Source organism: Cibotium barometz, chromosome 32 (genome assembly GCF_041138505.1).
Source record: "Cibotium barometz isolate CiBa-2024 chromosome 32, ASM4113850v1, whole genome shotgun sequence".
Lineage (NCBI taxonomy): Eukaryota > Viridiplantae > Streptophyta > Polypodiopsida > Cyatheales > Cibotiaceae > Cibotium > Cibotium barometz.
Genome location: NC_141077.1, coordinates 43,547,039 through 43,562,292, shown reverse-complemented (window position 1 = coordinate 43,562,292; position 15,254 = coordinate 43,547,039). Strand labels below are relative to the sequence as shown.

General features: G+C 43.9%; 1 protein-coding gene across 3 annotated transcripts in view; it reads left to right on the top strand.

Moving 5' to 3' along the window:
* Positions 1-15,254, top strand: part of LOC147620227 (RAD3-like DNA-binding helicase protein) — a 70,680-nt gene that overhangs the window by 16,737 nt on the left and 38,689 nt on the right. For all 3 annotated transcript variants that reach the window (XM_086772422.1, XM_086772420.1, XM_086772423.1), the window contains exons 4-18: positions 2,929-3,010; positions 3,215-3,365; positions 3,525-3,687; positions 3,790-3,963; positions 4,045-4,169; positions 4,255-4,309; positions 4,476-4,617; positions 4,709-4,863; positions 4,979-5,070; positions 5,321-5,425; positions 5,673-5,741; positions 5,829-5,915; positions 5,992-6,051; positions 6,148-6,263; positions 14,738-14,795. In XM_086772422.1, the coding sequence (XP_086628548.1) occupies positions 2,929-3,010; positions 3,215-3,365; positions 3,525-3,687; positions 3,790-3,963; positions 4,045-4,169; positions 4,255-4,309; positions 4,476-4,617; positions 4,709-4,863; positions 4,979-5,070; positions 5,321-5,425; positions 5,673-5,741; positions 5,829-5,915; positions 5,992-6,051; positions 6,148-6,263; positions 14,738-14,795 (1,634 nt within the window). The remainder of the gene's footprint in view (positions 1-2,928; positions 3,011-3,214; positions 3,366-3,524; positions 3,688-3,789; positions 3,964-4,044; positions 4,170-4,254; positions 4,310-4,475; positions 4,618-4,708; positions 4,864-4,978; positions 5,071-5,320; positions 5,426-5,672; positions 5,742-5,828; positions 5,916-5,991; positions 6,052-6,147; positions 6,264-14,737; positions 14,796-15,254) is intronic.

Genomic DNA, 15,254 nt, shown 5'->3' with positions numbered 1-15,254 from the left:
TAGATTCCAGGTCGGAAGGTGCGGAGGAAGGTGTTCTTCAGGGTGGTCCAGTCGGCAGAGTGGTCGGTTGTTGGGAACTGGTTGAACCATTTGTTTGCAGAGCCTTCTAGGGTGGATGGAAAAAGTACCAAGAAGGCATCCTTCAGCTCACAAGACCTCAGATCTTGCACATAGAAATGAACCACCGGATGTGGTCATCTACATCTTCAACGGTGGATCTTTGAAAGTGGGAAGCTTGACATTTGCCTGACCACAACGTTGTGGAAAGGGGTTCCGGGCTAGGAGGGTTGGCTGGGCCTCTAGCATTGTTACCAAAGGTGGGATTACCAAGATTGGCCACCATGGGGAAGGGTGGAAGGGGGTCCCTGAGAGGTACGTAATTGAACCTCTTCCAACTATAGCAACGTATTGAGAGGGGACTCTCGGTTGGGCTCACCACACTAGCACGAGAGCGTTTATTGGGCATACAGAGGACACATGGACAAGAGGTGAGCTAGCATGACACCAAGTTTCGAGAGTCCCACCGAGCATGCCAAATTTCTCTCGGTTGGGCTCACCACACTAGCACGAGTGCGTTTATTGGGCATACAGAGGACACATGGACATGAGGTGAGCTAACATGACACCAAGTTTCGAGTGTCCCACCGAGCATGCCAAATTTTTCGTGTACCTGCAGGGTTGGATGCTTGGCATACTAAACTTTAAAGTGATGGTTCTCCTTTGGACAGCATGTCTAGAGTCCTCAATACTCACGACACAATGTATAGATGGACATACTAAGACATATTATAATATGAGCATAGCACAATGACAAGAACATTGTAAACATTACTTGCATTACTCCCAGGAAGCTTTTACATGCCCTTCACTCTACTATGCACACCCAACAGTGGTCAGAGTAAGTAGGACGACACATGGACGGCAATGACAAGTGACTATAGCACCCCATGAATAAGACTTAATGAACGGGACTAGATGGAAAAGGTTGTCCCCAAGGATGAGTTGAGGGACCATTTTAAATGATTCTTTGCGAGGCGGTGGAGTCGGTGGCATCTCCCATCTCTGGTAGATGCCCATCCGAGTGATAGTGCAGTGCCCTCTATGCCGGTGCATGCACCTCTCATGTATCCGTTGGTGGTGCGCTTTCGTTTTTTGGAAGGTCCACCAGTGGAATGGTCCAGGTTTGGAATGAGCTAGTGCAGCCAACCTGGGATGGTCTAGTGTGCCACCCTAGGATGGTCCAACAGAACAGTCTAGTGGGGGCATGCTGGGATGGTCCAATGGAATACTCCAATGTGGGCACACTTAGTGGCTACAATTGGAAACTTGTTTTGGATGGTGAGCTTATTCAGTAACCTATATACCACACATAAATGTGCAGTCTTGTCTTACTTTTGCACAAATAAGATGGGTGCAAGGAACGACGAGGATGATGGGCGGACAAATTGAGCCCGTAGTAATTGAGATAGCTGTTGCTCTAGTTCGCCTGCCAATGCCTTAGACAGGCAATAGGGGAACTTACTAGGTGGCTCTGTCCCGGGGACCAACTCAATGCGATGATCCTTGGGACGAATGGGTGGGAGGTTGTCCCTCAACATGATGTCTTGGAATCGTACAAAACGAGACCTACCAACTTTTTCTCCAAGGGTGTCGTTGGTTGAACAACAGATTGTTGGGTTGGGGACATAAATCAAGGCACACTTAGTTGTTTTTTTGATTGCTCGTTGGGCCTAGACACGTGAAATTAGTGGGATTCCAGGAACGCTCCTATCCACGTGAATTATGATGGGCTCAGGTAAACCGCCAATCATGAATGGGCGCATGTTCTCGGAACCACTGGATGTCGAGAATCATGTCACACCCTGAAAGCGATGAAAGAATTGTCAGAGTCACACAGTAGCAGCATGCACACCACCCTAGGGCACTGAGAAATGGTGGTGTCTGGGCTCCCATCTCCCAGCCTTTGCTCCCTCAAAAACTTGGCCGGAGGAGATATTTATTACAAGGTGCCACCACACTCTATATATGGCTCTTTTACTTCCCATGCTCTTGCATATGGGACAATCAACAGAGGCTAGGATTGCCCAGGACCACACAGACCCGAGCTCTGATACCATGTCAAAGTCAACAGCAGCAACATGCACACCACCCTAGGGCATTGAGAAACGTCAGTGGCTGGGCTCCCATCTCTGAGTTGTTGGTCCCCCCAAAAACCCAGCCGGAGGAGATATCTATGGTAGGGTGCCACCACACCCTATATATGGCTCTTCGACTTCCCATGCTCTTACATATGAGATAATCCACCACATCCAGTCAAGCGACAACTCGAGAATAGCTATGCGAATTGCCATCTCCAACAAGAATGAAATCTCGTTGAAATGTGGCCTTTTGAACCTGAAACTCAAACTATTGGGCGTTGTGAGTAATGTGTGTGTGGAGTCTAGGTGTGAACTCGTCCATGACTAAATTGTATGATAGCTGATAAAGAACGAGTACTGCATCAGATAAGTTCTGAGAATTCTACTTGCATCCTTATTTAAAAAAATGGTCTGGATGGAATCTAGTCTGCAGCTGAATGTGTTTCACTGCCATAGGCAATTAGAACCATACAAATTCTGCGATGCTCTTCTCTAGGGGGGAAAGAGCATCTTAGAGTGGCTATTTTTTGTGCTTAATTGAAGGCCATGCAAATTACGGTAAGGTTTTGCATTTTGTAATCACTTTATCTGGGGAGTTCTCAAGCCTTGCTTCAAACTCTTTATGCACTACATTAACATTTCAACATAGCTAAATAAATTGCTAATGCTTCAAACACTTAACACTCATTAACATTTCAACATGGCTACACACATTGCAGACTGAATTGCCACCCCGTAGAACATGAAGTTGATTTAAGTAATGCTGATGTCTTGTCATGGGTTTCTTCAGGATATCTGCAAGCCCATCCTGACATGGGTGAGGAGCCTTTTGATATAGAGGATCTTGTCAACGTTGGTAGGACACAAGGACCGTATGTATTAGTTGACCTTATTCATGTCACTGGCATCATAACAGTTTTGCTTATGTTTGTGGACTTTTAATTGAGTCACTTGCATCTTCTTTAAGTCTGTGCCACAAAAATTTTGTCTGCTTCAGTCCCAATATTTGTTAGTTTATGTTTTTTTTGACTAAGAGCTTATAGAGGCTTTTTCTTGTGTGAATCTAAGACTCACAGGTGTCCTTATTATCTATCACGCGAGCTTCATAATTCTGCTGATATTCTGTTTGCTCCCTACAACTACTTAATCGAAAAAGAAAACAGAAATTCATTGACGGGCATCCATTGGGAAAATACTGTGCTCATATTTGATGAAGCTCACAACCTGGTAAGACTCCAATTATTAGATTTTCATTCAACAGTCAGTGGACTTGCCAAATTCTCACCGTATCTTGTTGCAGGCATGAGCTTGGTTAGTGGCAGCTTGTTCTTAGTTGACTTTGTTGGTGGATTTGGCTGCTAACAATTGTTCATTTTCTTACAATAGGAGAGCATCTGTGCAGATGCTGCATCCTTTGACTTGCCTGCAGCACACTTATCTGTGTGCATAGTGGAAGCTAAGCAATGTGTGGATCTTGCTTTAGCCCATAGGACCAGGGATAATTCAGCTGAAACATCAGTAGACCCTGAAAATTTTGCCATACTTAAAGGTAAACATTGTCCTTTTCGTTGGCCAGGTGTCCGGTTGATCTTTTGTGGTTGCATTTTTAAAACCTGTTTTCAAGTTCAATGTGGATTTTTTTTTTTGGCAGCACTCTTGCTTGAGTTGGAGAAAAGAATCAATGATGTACCTTTTACATCAGAATCTGGTTTTACGAGACCTGGGCCTCATATATACGATTTTCTTGCTGACATAAAGATAAATCAGGAGACTGTGACTATGCTCCTTGATACTATTGATCACGCAACAAATTTACTTGAGGATGGTATTTTATGTGACCTTGTGGCAAATTGGATGCATGACAGAGGAAGGAGGTCCGGTTGTGACTTTTATATTTCTTGTGCAGAGGCCAATTTGGGGTCTGTCAAGGTACACAAAAGGCCTGGTAGTGCTTACCGCCTCCAAGCACTAAGAGATGCATTAAGAGTTGTATTTCGGGGAAAAGACAAATCACATGCAACTTGTTATCGGGTCAGTTATAAGTCGTCCAAGGGAAATCTTATTCCTGATATTCCTTCTCTAGTTTTTGTCAATTACTCATGATAATCTGTTGCAGTTTCACATTCACGAGCCTTATAGTCAGGATGCTGCTGATAAAGGTCCACGCAAAGGTTCTCACCTAAACTCTTTATAAGGATCTGAAATATTGGATGTTCAGCTTACAGCTCACAAAAAGCAGATTACAAAAGATATGACGTGTGTACATGTTTTTTTTTGGTATACTGAATGATCATCAATACCCATGTCCAAGTAGTCTAAATCAAACAAATAATGCAGGGCCTAAAGGTCGCACGTTAAGCTGGTGGTGTTTCAATCCAGGACTTGCTATGGAGGAGTTTTCACAACTTGGTGTCTGCTCTGTCATATTAACATCTGGAACTTTGGCCCCTCTTGATTCGTTTGCTCTTGAGCTGAAATTGTATGCATTTGATGTACTAAAGAAGCCTTTGGCTGGTCAATTGAAAGTATATGTGATACATTAACATACATCAACATTGTCTTGTGAGTAGGCCTTTCAACATACGTTTGGAAAACCCCCATGTGGTTGGACCAGACCAGATATGGGTTGGAGTGGTGTCTACAGGACCATCTGGACGGCCTTTAAACTCTTCATATCGAATGCGAGACTCCTTAGAGTACAAGCTTGATCTTGGAAACACGATTGGTAAAGGCTGAAATAAATTCTTTGTTAAGATCAAGAATATTGTTCTTTTCTTGCGTACTATTATTATTCTAGTGGTGGTCGAAACTGTAAAATAACTCAATTTATTGGAGTGCAGTAAATTTTGCACGTATCGTTCCAGATGGCCTCCTTGTTTTTTTCCCATCCTACTACCTTTTGAATCAGTGTGTTGAAGCATGGCAGACACCGGTTCGTGCTGGATTCTTGTCAACTTGAGTGAAAATTTACCATAATCAATTTAAAAAAGTCTGTAAAGGGCCGATTGACTGAAAATTTGAGCTATTTCTTGTTATCAATTAATCCATTAAGAGCAAAGCAGAGATTTTGCTTGATGCTAAAGATTTATTTGACACCTGCTTGGCCTATTTTTGGTTTTTTATGTAATTATTGAGATTGAATCATATATTAATGCTAAAAGTACTGTTTAAAAGTGATTCAGAATGTGGGAGCACTGACATCAAGCACAGTTTGGGAGAGAATATGCAAGCATAAACAACCTGTCATAGAGCCCAAAGAATCAGCTCTTTTCAACCATGCTAATGAGGTGCTTATTTCATTATCTTTCTTCTGGCTGCTCCAGAAGTATCAGACACGTTACCTTCACACTTAAATATATTCATCTGGGGTTTTTGTTTTGCTTATTTTTCCCTACATCTCAGACTAAACCATAGCAATTTGGTACATAGTTTCCAATTTTCCATACTTTTAAGGGACGAGTTTGTCTACTTAAGCTTTTAAAAGCAACAGAGTAAGACTTTTACTTAGATTCGAATTGTTGGGATGCTACTCAGGATTTCATCACCAAGTTGAATGATGCCACCTCCACTGGTGCTGTTTTCTTTGCAGTCTGCAGAGGCAAGGTCAGTATTCATGTAACTAGAAGCCACTAAAAATAAACAAAAATATCATATTCGATAACCGTGAGGTATAACATGAAAGTTTTTCAGGTTAGTGAGGGCCTGGACTTTGCTGACAAAGCTGGGCGGGCTGTTGTAATAACTGGAATACCATATGCAATGAAGACCGATCCCAAGGTGCTTAATTATACTTGAAGCAAGTAAACACGCAACTTCTCAGAAAAATAAAATGAAGAGAATTCTTCTTTTGCAGGTCAGACTGAAACGTGAATATTTGGATGAGCAATCTCGACTTCAGACTAACAAAAGGAAGGTACCTTGAGGCCTCATTAATGATTTTTCTTGAGTTTGTTGTGATATCATTTACTCCAACGTATGGTTGATGGGAAATTTATACGAATCATGGCAGGCTTTAACAGGGGAGGAATGGTATGTGCAACAAGCATCCAGGGCTGTGAATCAGGCTGTTGGTCGTGTCATACGCCATAGAGATGATTATGGTGCAATCATACTTTGTGATGAAAGGTATGCTATCCCTCATCTAAGGCAACGGTTTGCTTTGGAACCCTATTTTTCTTAATCTACTCCAGTGCAGTGAAATAATTTTAAAGCCCATGTGTTAAAGTGAGATCCAGTGTACACATCCATTATACACGATTTTCAAGACTAAAAACATCACGTCTTAGAGTAGATTTGAACTACAACTTCTAACTTTTGATCAGCATCAGTTCTGGTGTGGAGTTTTGTCATGTCTTCCAACCCAGGGGCTTATGTAGAGGTAAGGCTGAAGAAACACTGGCGAGTTCACTATGGTCTACTGCAGGTAGACTCTTGGTTTGTAGGTGGTGACTTTAATACGATTGAGGCGCCCTAGGAGTCTGCTCCTTTACAGGGGCTAGAGTGCGGCTCCTTCAAAGGAGCCCATTCCTAGTATTGCAGAGACAAGACAGTGATGACGATGATGATCGTATTATGGAAGGAGCCCATTCCTAGTGGTCCCCTATTCGAGGTCACTACCCATGAACTATCCAATATTGCTGAATTGTCTTGAGAAAAGGGACTTGACGAAGGAGAAAGGAAATGTGATGCATTTCAAAAAGCATACGGTGACACAAAAATGGCACTATTAGTGTAGGTAGAGGCTGGATGTTTTTTTTCCTCTTTTTATTATCACGTCTCGACTGATGATGTTATGATTGTGTTATTGTACTCTAGAGACCAAACCATGGTGTATGAAATCTGTGCAGCATCTTAAAAAGGATAAAAGAAGTGCAATGCACATGGCGTGTAGTGTGCACAAGCTATGTGTTTGTATGCGTGGCTAATCAAGTGTCCCAACTGTTCTAAGCTGTGGCTAAGCAGTCTTAATGATCAAACATGTGAACAAGGATCATAGATGTCATGTTTTGTTTGGGACGAAGCTAATTTGGCGGACTAACATGTTGGATATCAATGCTTCACCTTCATATTGTAGTGCCCAGGCACCAACTAGGTTAGCTCATGTTTGTACGGCCCCCATTCTGAAGAGTAGCCATTGTTGAGCAGCCCGGGCACCTGGCATCCCCGTATTCACATGGGAAGTTGGCCTAGGAGGCCATATGGTTTAGAGACGGCTTGGGTTAGATTTGGCACACTGCAAAATAGGCTACATGCTACACTAGACCGTTATCTCATTACGGTCTCGAGACATAGAGTAGGTAGACTTTACTCTTTGGACACTTGGCTTGGATTAGATTTGGAACACTGCCAAATAGGCTACATGCTACACTAGACTGTTATCTCATCATGGTCCACACATCAAGTAGGTGGACTTTACTCTTGGACACCCTGTCATGACATTGCGGGGCCCAAGATGAGCCCGGTTGGCCGTGAGGTGGGGAATTTGTGTAGCATTTTGTAGCTCATTTTAATGGGCTGCGGGCGGTGGTGGCACCCACTATGAGTGTAGACAATCATGTCATGGCCGTCCTGCGTATACAGGCTTATATAAATACACAGCCAACCCCTTCTCCACATAGTTCATCAATCATCACTGTGAGTTTACTACCTAGCTTCTACTAGCATACAACCTCCGTCTTAGACGTTCCATATCAGCCATCAAAGCTCCCTTTACAAGAGCACACGGATGTGGGGCGTTGCCATCTCTTGTATCACTTCAGTAATATAGTATTCTTCTCTATCTCTATTATCGTGCACAGTTTTCCTCTCTATCTCTATTATTGTGCAAAAGTTTTGTGCTGTGAAAGATCCTCCTTTCTGTGAGTGTTCTCTCTTGTATATACCGTGTGTTGTATCCTCCTACATAACAAACCTCTCCAAAATGTGTTGAATTTACTGTCTGATGGTGTGTTTTCGGAGCAAATAAGAAGTGTGTGTTCTTGGGTCTTGATGTGGCAGTTCTTAAGATCCTGCGTAAGCCTCACATTATTTGGAGTTGATGTGCTTGTGCAAGACATTTCACAAGATGCTTGACACCTGGAGAAATTTTGGCACCTGCCTTTATCACACAGATGCCTCAGCTGAACCTCTCCAGGATTTACAGATTCTGTGTTGGTTAGTGGGCCATCAACATTGTGCCAGCTATTCCATGCTAGCTGGCACCACCTTCTATGATCATGGGCCTGAGATGTTCTGCCTAGATATTCCATGGCACAGTAGCCTGAGGAGCTGACTCGCATACTGACGTGCGATTGACGCCTTCTGTCCTATGCATTTGTCCTTTGGATGAGCCTCTTTCAATTATTAGCGGTTTCCTTTAGGAGGCAGCCATGGCGGCCTGTCTAACCACCTATAAAGAAAAGAAGCACAACATAAGCTGATTTTTCATTATAATGCTTGCCAGAGCAGTCTCCAGAGGTGGAGGCACAATATTACATGGTTTGGTGCCTGGGATTCATTTGAGGAGTCCCAAGCTGAGTTTGCTATCATGCTGGTGTGTCTTTTGGGACACAGGCAGGGGATGGACTCACCAATGGTGTCTTTGCTACCACCCAAGGTTTCGGAGGGAATCCTTGAGTTGGAATACTTAGACTGAGGGAGATTGCTTCAGATTTCTGTAGGACACTCAATTCAAAACCTGACTTTGACATCAGGCACTCAGCACACAATAGATGTAGCAGCTTACCTGCATAAATAGTAGTTGTTCATGTGTCCCTAAAAATTCCCTGCACCCTGCTGTTTTAGGAGGATTAGTTAGCTGAGCTGTTCTATGCACTCTCAAAAGGCAAGTGGCCAAGAGAGTATAGCTTATCAGTGGTCTTCTTTCACAAATACTAGGAGTGAGTTGGGTTGGCCTACGGGCTTCCTTGGATCTTCAAGCAGATGGGAGTGATGCCGTAGCGGTTGTCAAGGGGGTTATTCACCGTATCTTGAAGTTGGGAGGACATTGTCATCAGATTTGCCACTAATGACCCATTACTCTCCTGGGCAGGGCTTATAATATCTTAACAAAGTGTCTTTCTTTGCCTTCAGCTGAGATTGCTAACTCGATTAATAGCTCACATGAAAAGGTCTCTGCTTGCCTCTTGTGGACATGGAGAGGCGCTGGACTTAGCGTTTGCCAATGGTGGTGGAGCCTATGCGGAGGGAATTACAAGAACCCTTGGCGCTTCCAAGCTGCAAATGAGGCCTACATTGCTCCAACGCCCCAAATGGGCCGAGTATTGGAAGGAGTGGATGCTTGGGGGCTCCAGATTGATGGTGGGCCCCGTCCATTGCCACTTGTCACCATTTGGCCACCCAATTGGTCCACCCGTGCTTTCTCATCATATGTATGTGCATTGGACTGGTGTCCATGGCAGTTGTATATGCCGGGGATTGATGCCACTCATGTGATACTCTGGACTTGGCTTTCTGTTGGGACTTGTGCCTCTGTGTACATGCCCGGAAATGCTTGGTGGATTGGTGTTCCATTAGGTCTGGTACCTCGTGTACTTGCTTGGAGCACGTCTATTTTGGTATAGTCTCATGAACGGGGATTGTCCATACCAATGCTGCATTGCATAGCATCTTTATGTGCTTGCTTGCAATTGAAATTGCATGCTGTTTTCATGCTTGCTTGACCAATGTGTAGTTTCGGGAAAGGGGACGCCCGCTCGCGAACAGTGCGTGTGAAACTGTTTGCTGACATGGTTATGTGGCATGTGACAGGTGGTAAGTATTGGTCATAAACCTAGCCTTAGGAGTTAGCACTAATTTATAATTGAGTGTGTACACACTTCATTAAGTTTTGGGCGACCAAAACTCACTTATAAATTATGACCAGCTTGGTGTTCACACACACTGAGGTCCCGAGGTGGACATAACCCAATGTTCACCACCCAGACCTTATCCCCTTTGTACAAAGGGAGTAACCAGCCATGTGTCCACTCTAGCTTGCTCCACAAAGCACCTGCCTGCCACCTACACGGACAACTCACCACTTCACTCCTCCTCTCTCTAGAGATTGGCGCCTCCTTCATGAGGACTGTTGGGCTGCATTTTCTGCACTTTCTCTTTCCCAACTCTATTTCCAAGCTTGCTAGGTGTTTCTCAAGCTTCCAAGAGTGTTTCCGGATGCTAATTACCCTCCTACACACTCCCAATGATTGAAATTCAATAGCTCTCTTTATTGCTGTAATTTTTGGTCTTTTTGCTGAAAACCCTAATTTCAGCCCTCCTTTCTCAAGTTGAACCATAGGGGAAGCTTTCTCAAGGTTCCCTTCATCCTATTGAAGACTTTTGTCACGAAGAAATGCGACAAATCGAAGATCTCTTCACTCCAAGGACTTCCATCGCGAAGACTTCCGCTGTCATCGACTCTACTTGCAATTGGTAAGCTTTAAAGCTTAAATATGGAAGCAAGTAGCAGGAGGGAGGAACCGGATTATAAGATCACATACCTTGTGTAGTGTTCTCTTGTCCTAGGTGCTCTCTTGCAGATTGTTGCTACCATGTGTTGGTGGAACAATAGAGAGCAGATGGTAGGGAACATGGGCACTTGAGAGGGTAGTGTGGATTGCAAGTCTACATTGACAACCTCTTGTTTGCAATACTGTAGTCATATGTATTGGTATGGAAATCTAGTCAGAAATGCCCATGACACTATGTACTTGATTCTCCCAAGATCAATATACTTTATTTGAGGGAGGGGTCGGCCGTTCCGGCTCATTGTATGTCTCTTGTCAATTCAGCAAATTACTTCTTGTATTTGAACAAGTGTCCATCAAATCTTAGTGTATTTAAGTGTATTGATTAGCATTGTGTTCAACCAAGTTACACCACTCTCCTAGATCCCACTATAGCTAGGTAAGAGGGCAGTTCTCTCATAGCCAGACGAGAGACTTCAGGATGGGTCATCTGCAACCTCAACAAGGGAGAGATCAATGTGCCACCTGCAGTCATAGAAGCCAATTATCCTCACCCGCTAAGGGGGGCTGGATAGTCCTTCTCTGAGAGTGCAGTGCTGGGATCTAGCTGTCCATGGCTACCAGCTATAAAATCTAACAGGAGTCGTCCTTCCAAATGCCGAAGATTGCCCAAGGAATGTCACGTGATATGCAGCGGAAGTCTTTGTATTGGAAGATCCTGTCACACAAATGCTCACACCGTCTTCTGTATCCTGAGTTTTGTGAGTTTAGCAATCCACTTTAATACTTCAAACTTTAAAGAGATGAGAGAGAGATTGAGAAAAGAAGGCGGTGGACTGTTCTAAGCTATGTTGGAATGCTGTAAATGCTTATGAATGATAGAATACCTTTACCAGATGAGTGGTGTATGCCTGGATGATGCAGTGAATGCTGGATACTGATGTAGACTGATGAATCAAGGCAGAAACTGTTGGGAATCTGCAAATGCAGGTCTGTAGGGCTGATTATTGGTGTAGGACTGATGCTGGACTGAAACGCAGACTGTAGGGCTGATGCTGGACTGAAACGCAGACTGTAGGGTTGCTGTAGATCTGTAAATGCAGGGCTGTAGAGGACTGAATTGCAGGCGGCTGGTTTATGTGCAAAAAACGCAGGTGTGTTTGTTGATTTGGGCCTGTGGATGTACTATATGGCTGCGCCTATGGCTGTACGGATTGCTGAATTGCATGCGTTGGAGAACCAGGGCTGGTTGAAGCAAAAACTGAAGTACTCCAAGGGTTGGATGAGACTAGTCTAGTGCTGAAGGCAAGGGTACTCCTAGGGCTGAGGAGGAAAGCTCTTAGCACACTGAAGACTGAATGAAGAACTAAGCCCTATGCAAGCCTATTTATACTAGATAGGGGCTGGTCAAGTTGGCTGGTCATTTATTTAATAAAGTTTATATTTATAAATGTCAATAAATGCTAACTAAATACCATAAAATATGGAAAAAATACCAGATAAATCCTAGTAAATTCCCTAAGGTTTTTGGGATGTTCTAAATGATGCACAGGCATATGAATGCATATTATGTAGGATGCAGAGTGCTTTCTGATGCAAACGCTAAGGCTTCTACTGACTCTACATGCATGAATGATTCTCTCCAAGTGGGTTAAGGGACTTGACTGATTGATTGACTGCCAAGGCTGAGGAATGACCTACGTAGCTCGTGCATGACTTATCCTGGACTGAGGATGTACAATGGGGTCACGGCGTACGACAAATATCATCCTACTGGGTTCTAATAATGTACAAATGTTGCACTGCTCTGATGATGAGCCAGTTTGTCACCATGCACTGAGTGCACAGTGCATGTGACATTCCCTCCTGCTTAGCTTGGCGGCAGGCTCATGGCTTCCAAGTAGTCCGCCAACAATTGGGGGTAATCTTGGAAGAACTCCTCGTCTAGCCATACGGCTTCGTGGCTACCTCGATCTCGGAATTTCGTATAGAACTGACGTATTCGTCGATCGGAACCATGCTTCCATCAATGAAGAAGGATCTGCTCGGGCTCAATAACTTCTGCTTCGTCTACCACGTCTGGTTGCTGTTCATCTGAAACATCAAACACTTTTGGACCAACATATGGTTTTAGCCAAGAAACATGGAAAACATCATGCATTGTCCAACTGGTAGGCAACTTTAACTTCATGGAGACATCACTTAACTTTTTGACTATTGGAAAAGGGCCAAAACTACATAATGAAAGCTTGGGACAACGTTTGCCCACTTGTTTCAATCTCTGTTTCATGATACGCAAATAGACCCAATCCACTTCCTTGAAGTGGACATCTCGTCTAGACTTATTTGCATGTCGGCTATATGCTTCCTGAGCTTTGGTCAAGCGGTCCTTGACTAACTCAATGATCTCCTACGTAGCTCGTGCCTGACTTATCCTGGACTGAGGATGTACAATGGGGTCACGGCGTACGACAAATATCATCTTACTGGGTTCTAATAATGTACAAATGTTGCACTACTGATGATGAGCCGGTTTGTCACCATGCACTGAGTGCAGAGTGCATGTGACATGTCAAGCCAGGAAGAAATTGCCGACTCTAGAAGGCTCCTCTCGGCTCGGAAGGTTTTTGGTGCTGGCTTGGATGGGAAATAGCGATAATCCGTCCAAAACCTCAAATGCTCCAGGTGGGCACAAATACGCACTGTGAGATGGGGTCACTGGCATTGTTCCGTTCCTTGGTGGCACCTGTGTGATTATCCTCTCCTATGAAGAGGTGCACCTCCCTCACCTCCTTGTCAAATGCCGTGAGCTCCATCTGTGCCATTGGTGAAGTGTGGCTAATGGCATCCATGATCTGCAAGTCACTAAGAAGCTTGGAGAAACCAATGGCCTGGTTTTTGGAGTGTTGTCCAGCTATCCCACTCCCTCTTGGAGACCATGCTAAAAAGAAAGAGAACATTGTTGCTCATCTATTGATGGGCGTAGGGCGGGAGTGGTGCATGGCGACACAAACTTGGAGAAAGAAAGAAAGAAAGGTTATTATACATCAACTAAGGACTCAATGGGTCTATGAGACCAAAAGAGTCGTACACTAACGTTTGAGAGCATGGGAATGTAAAAAAAGACTTCGCAAATGATCTAGCATGAAGAGAGAGCCACTTGAAGAAGGCGTGGTCTATTGGATGCCCCATGAGCTGGGGAGGGGGGTGCCGGCTGCATCGGGAGTTGAGCTTAGAGACTTAGGAAGAGGCAATGCTTGTCTCCTCTAGAAGGAGTAACATCCAGTGTGATGGGGAGAGTCGGGGGAGGATGGGGGTTTGGAGGGAAGCGAGGGCAGAAGTGGTTGGAGGCCGTGATGTGGTTGCTTGCTTGCCCTTGAAGCAAACAGAAGTAGAAGTCCACAAAACATTTTTGGAACATGCGGGTCGCAAATTACTACTATCACCTGGGGATTGCTTGAATGAGATTTCATGAAGGTTGGCAGCATTATACTCAGATGCTCAGAAAGACTATGTAATTTCCTTTTTCATATAATATATGATCATAAGAAGTTCTTTCAAGAAAAATAAACTTGCCATCTTAGATAACAACAGTGGATTTCAAAAAAAATGCACAAGAGTTGTACCTTTGCTGTGCCAGCATCTGCTGAAGGGTTGGTCGTGACCAATCTGACAACCACACAAATTTCTGCAAGGAAGGTTATACAAACAAGAGAGATAATCAGGGCTTTGATATTACCAACGGGCTAGATGAAAGACTAACGTTGGTCTTTCATTTTTGAATATGCGTTTTTAATTGCAAGACACGATACTTCTTAAGTATGCCAGTTTCCCTCTGTGAATAACCAAAACTTGTTATGGAGCATGGTAAATTGTTTGAATTGCATGTGTCTTCCTTCACAAGTGTTGTGATGGAAGGGGAATTGACATGAATGCTCTTGATAATCTTGGTTCTTTATTTAAGCCTCTGTCGTAGCTCAGTATGTATTTTATGAAACTTTAGTTGCACATCAACTTTGCGTGTGCAATACACGTAGTGGGGCAGGGTGATGTAGAGATTACACCAAGTGAGTATGTTCAGTAGATTCCACGGTTTAAGGCTTGAATTGTTTTGTTGGTAAGGGAAAAAAGTAACAGTATGATATGTTGCAGGTTTGCTCAAGGAAGTGCACAAAATCAGATGTCACTTTGGCTTCGACCCCATATAAAGGTACGAAAGTTCCATTTTTGAATGTCTTTATCACAAAATTTCTGGATTCATTGTTGATTTTATGGATTTTCTTTCCAGGAAAAGATCCATCTATTAGTAGAAACCAGAATTTCCACTTGGAAGGAGACTACAATCCACAATGTAAAATCCACAAAGTAGAAGAATAGGGGGGAGGTTGGGTTTTTTTGGGGGCAGGGAAGAGGGGGCTTCTAATGTGCCAAGTGGTGCTACCATCCTCTTGAGTAAGGAAGGGACACATGCATCAAGTGTGAAAGAAGGCTCCCTGGTGCATGCTTTCCGAATCATCCGTTAGGGGCTCCAATCGTCTGCGGCATGTGTGAATGAAGTTTGTCCAGACAGAGCGGATGGTCTCCGTTGGCAGGGTGAATGTGTCCTCCATGGCCCTCTATTACACAGCGCTCGCCGGATGTGCAAGGTTGCGATGCTACAAATGAGCTC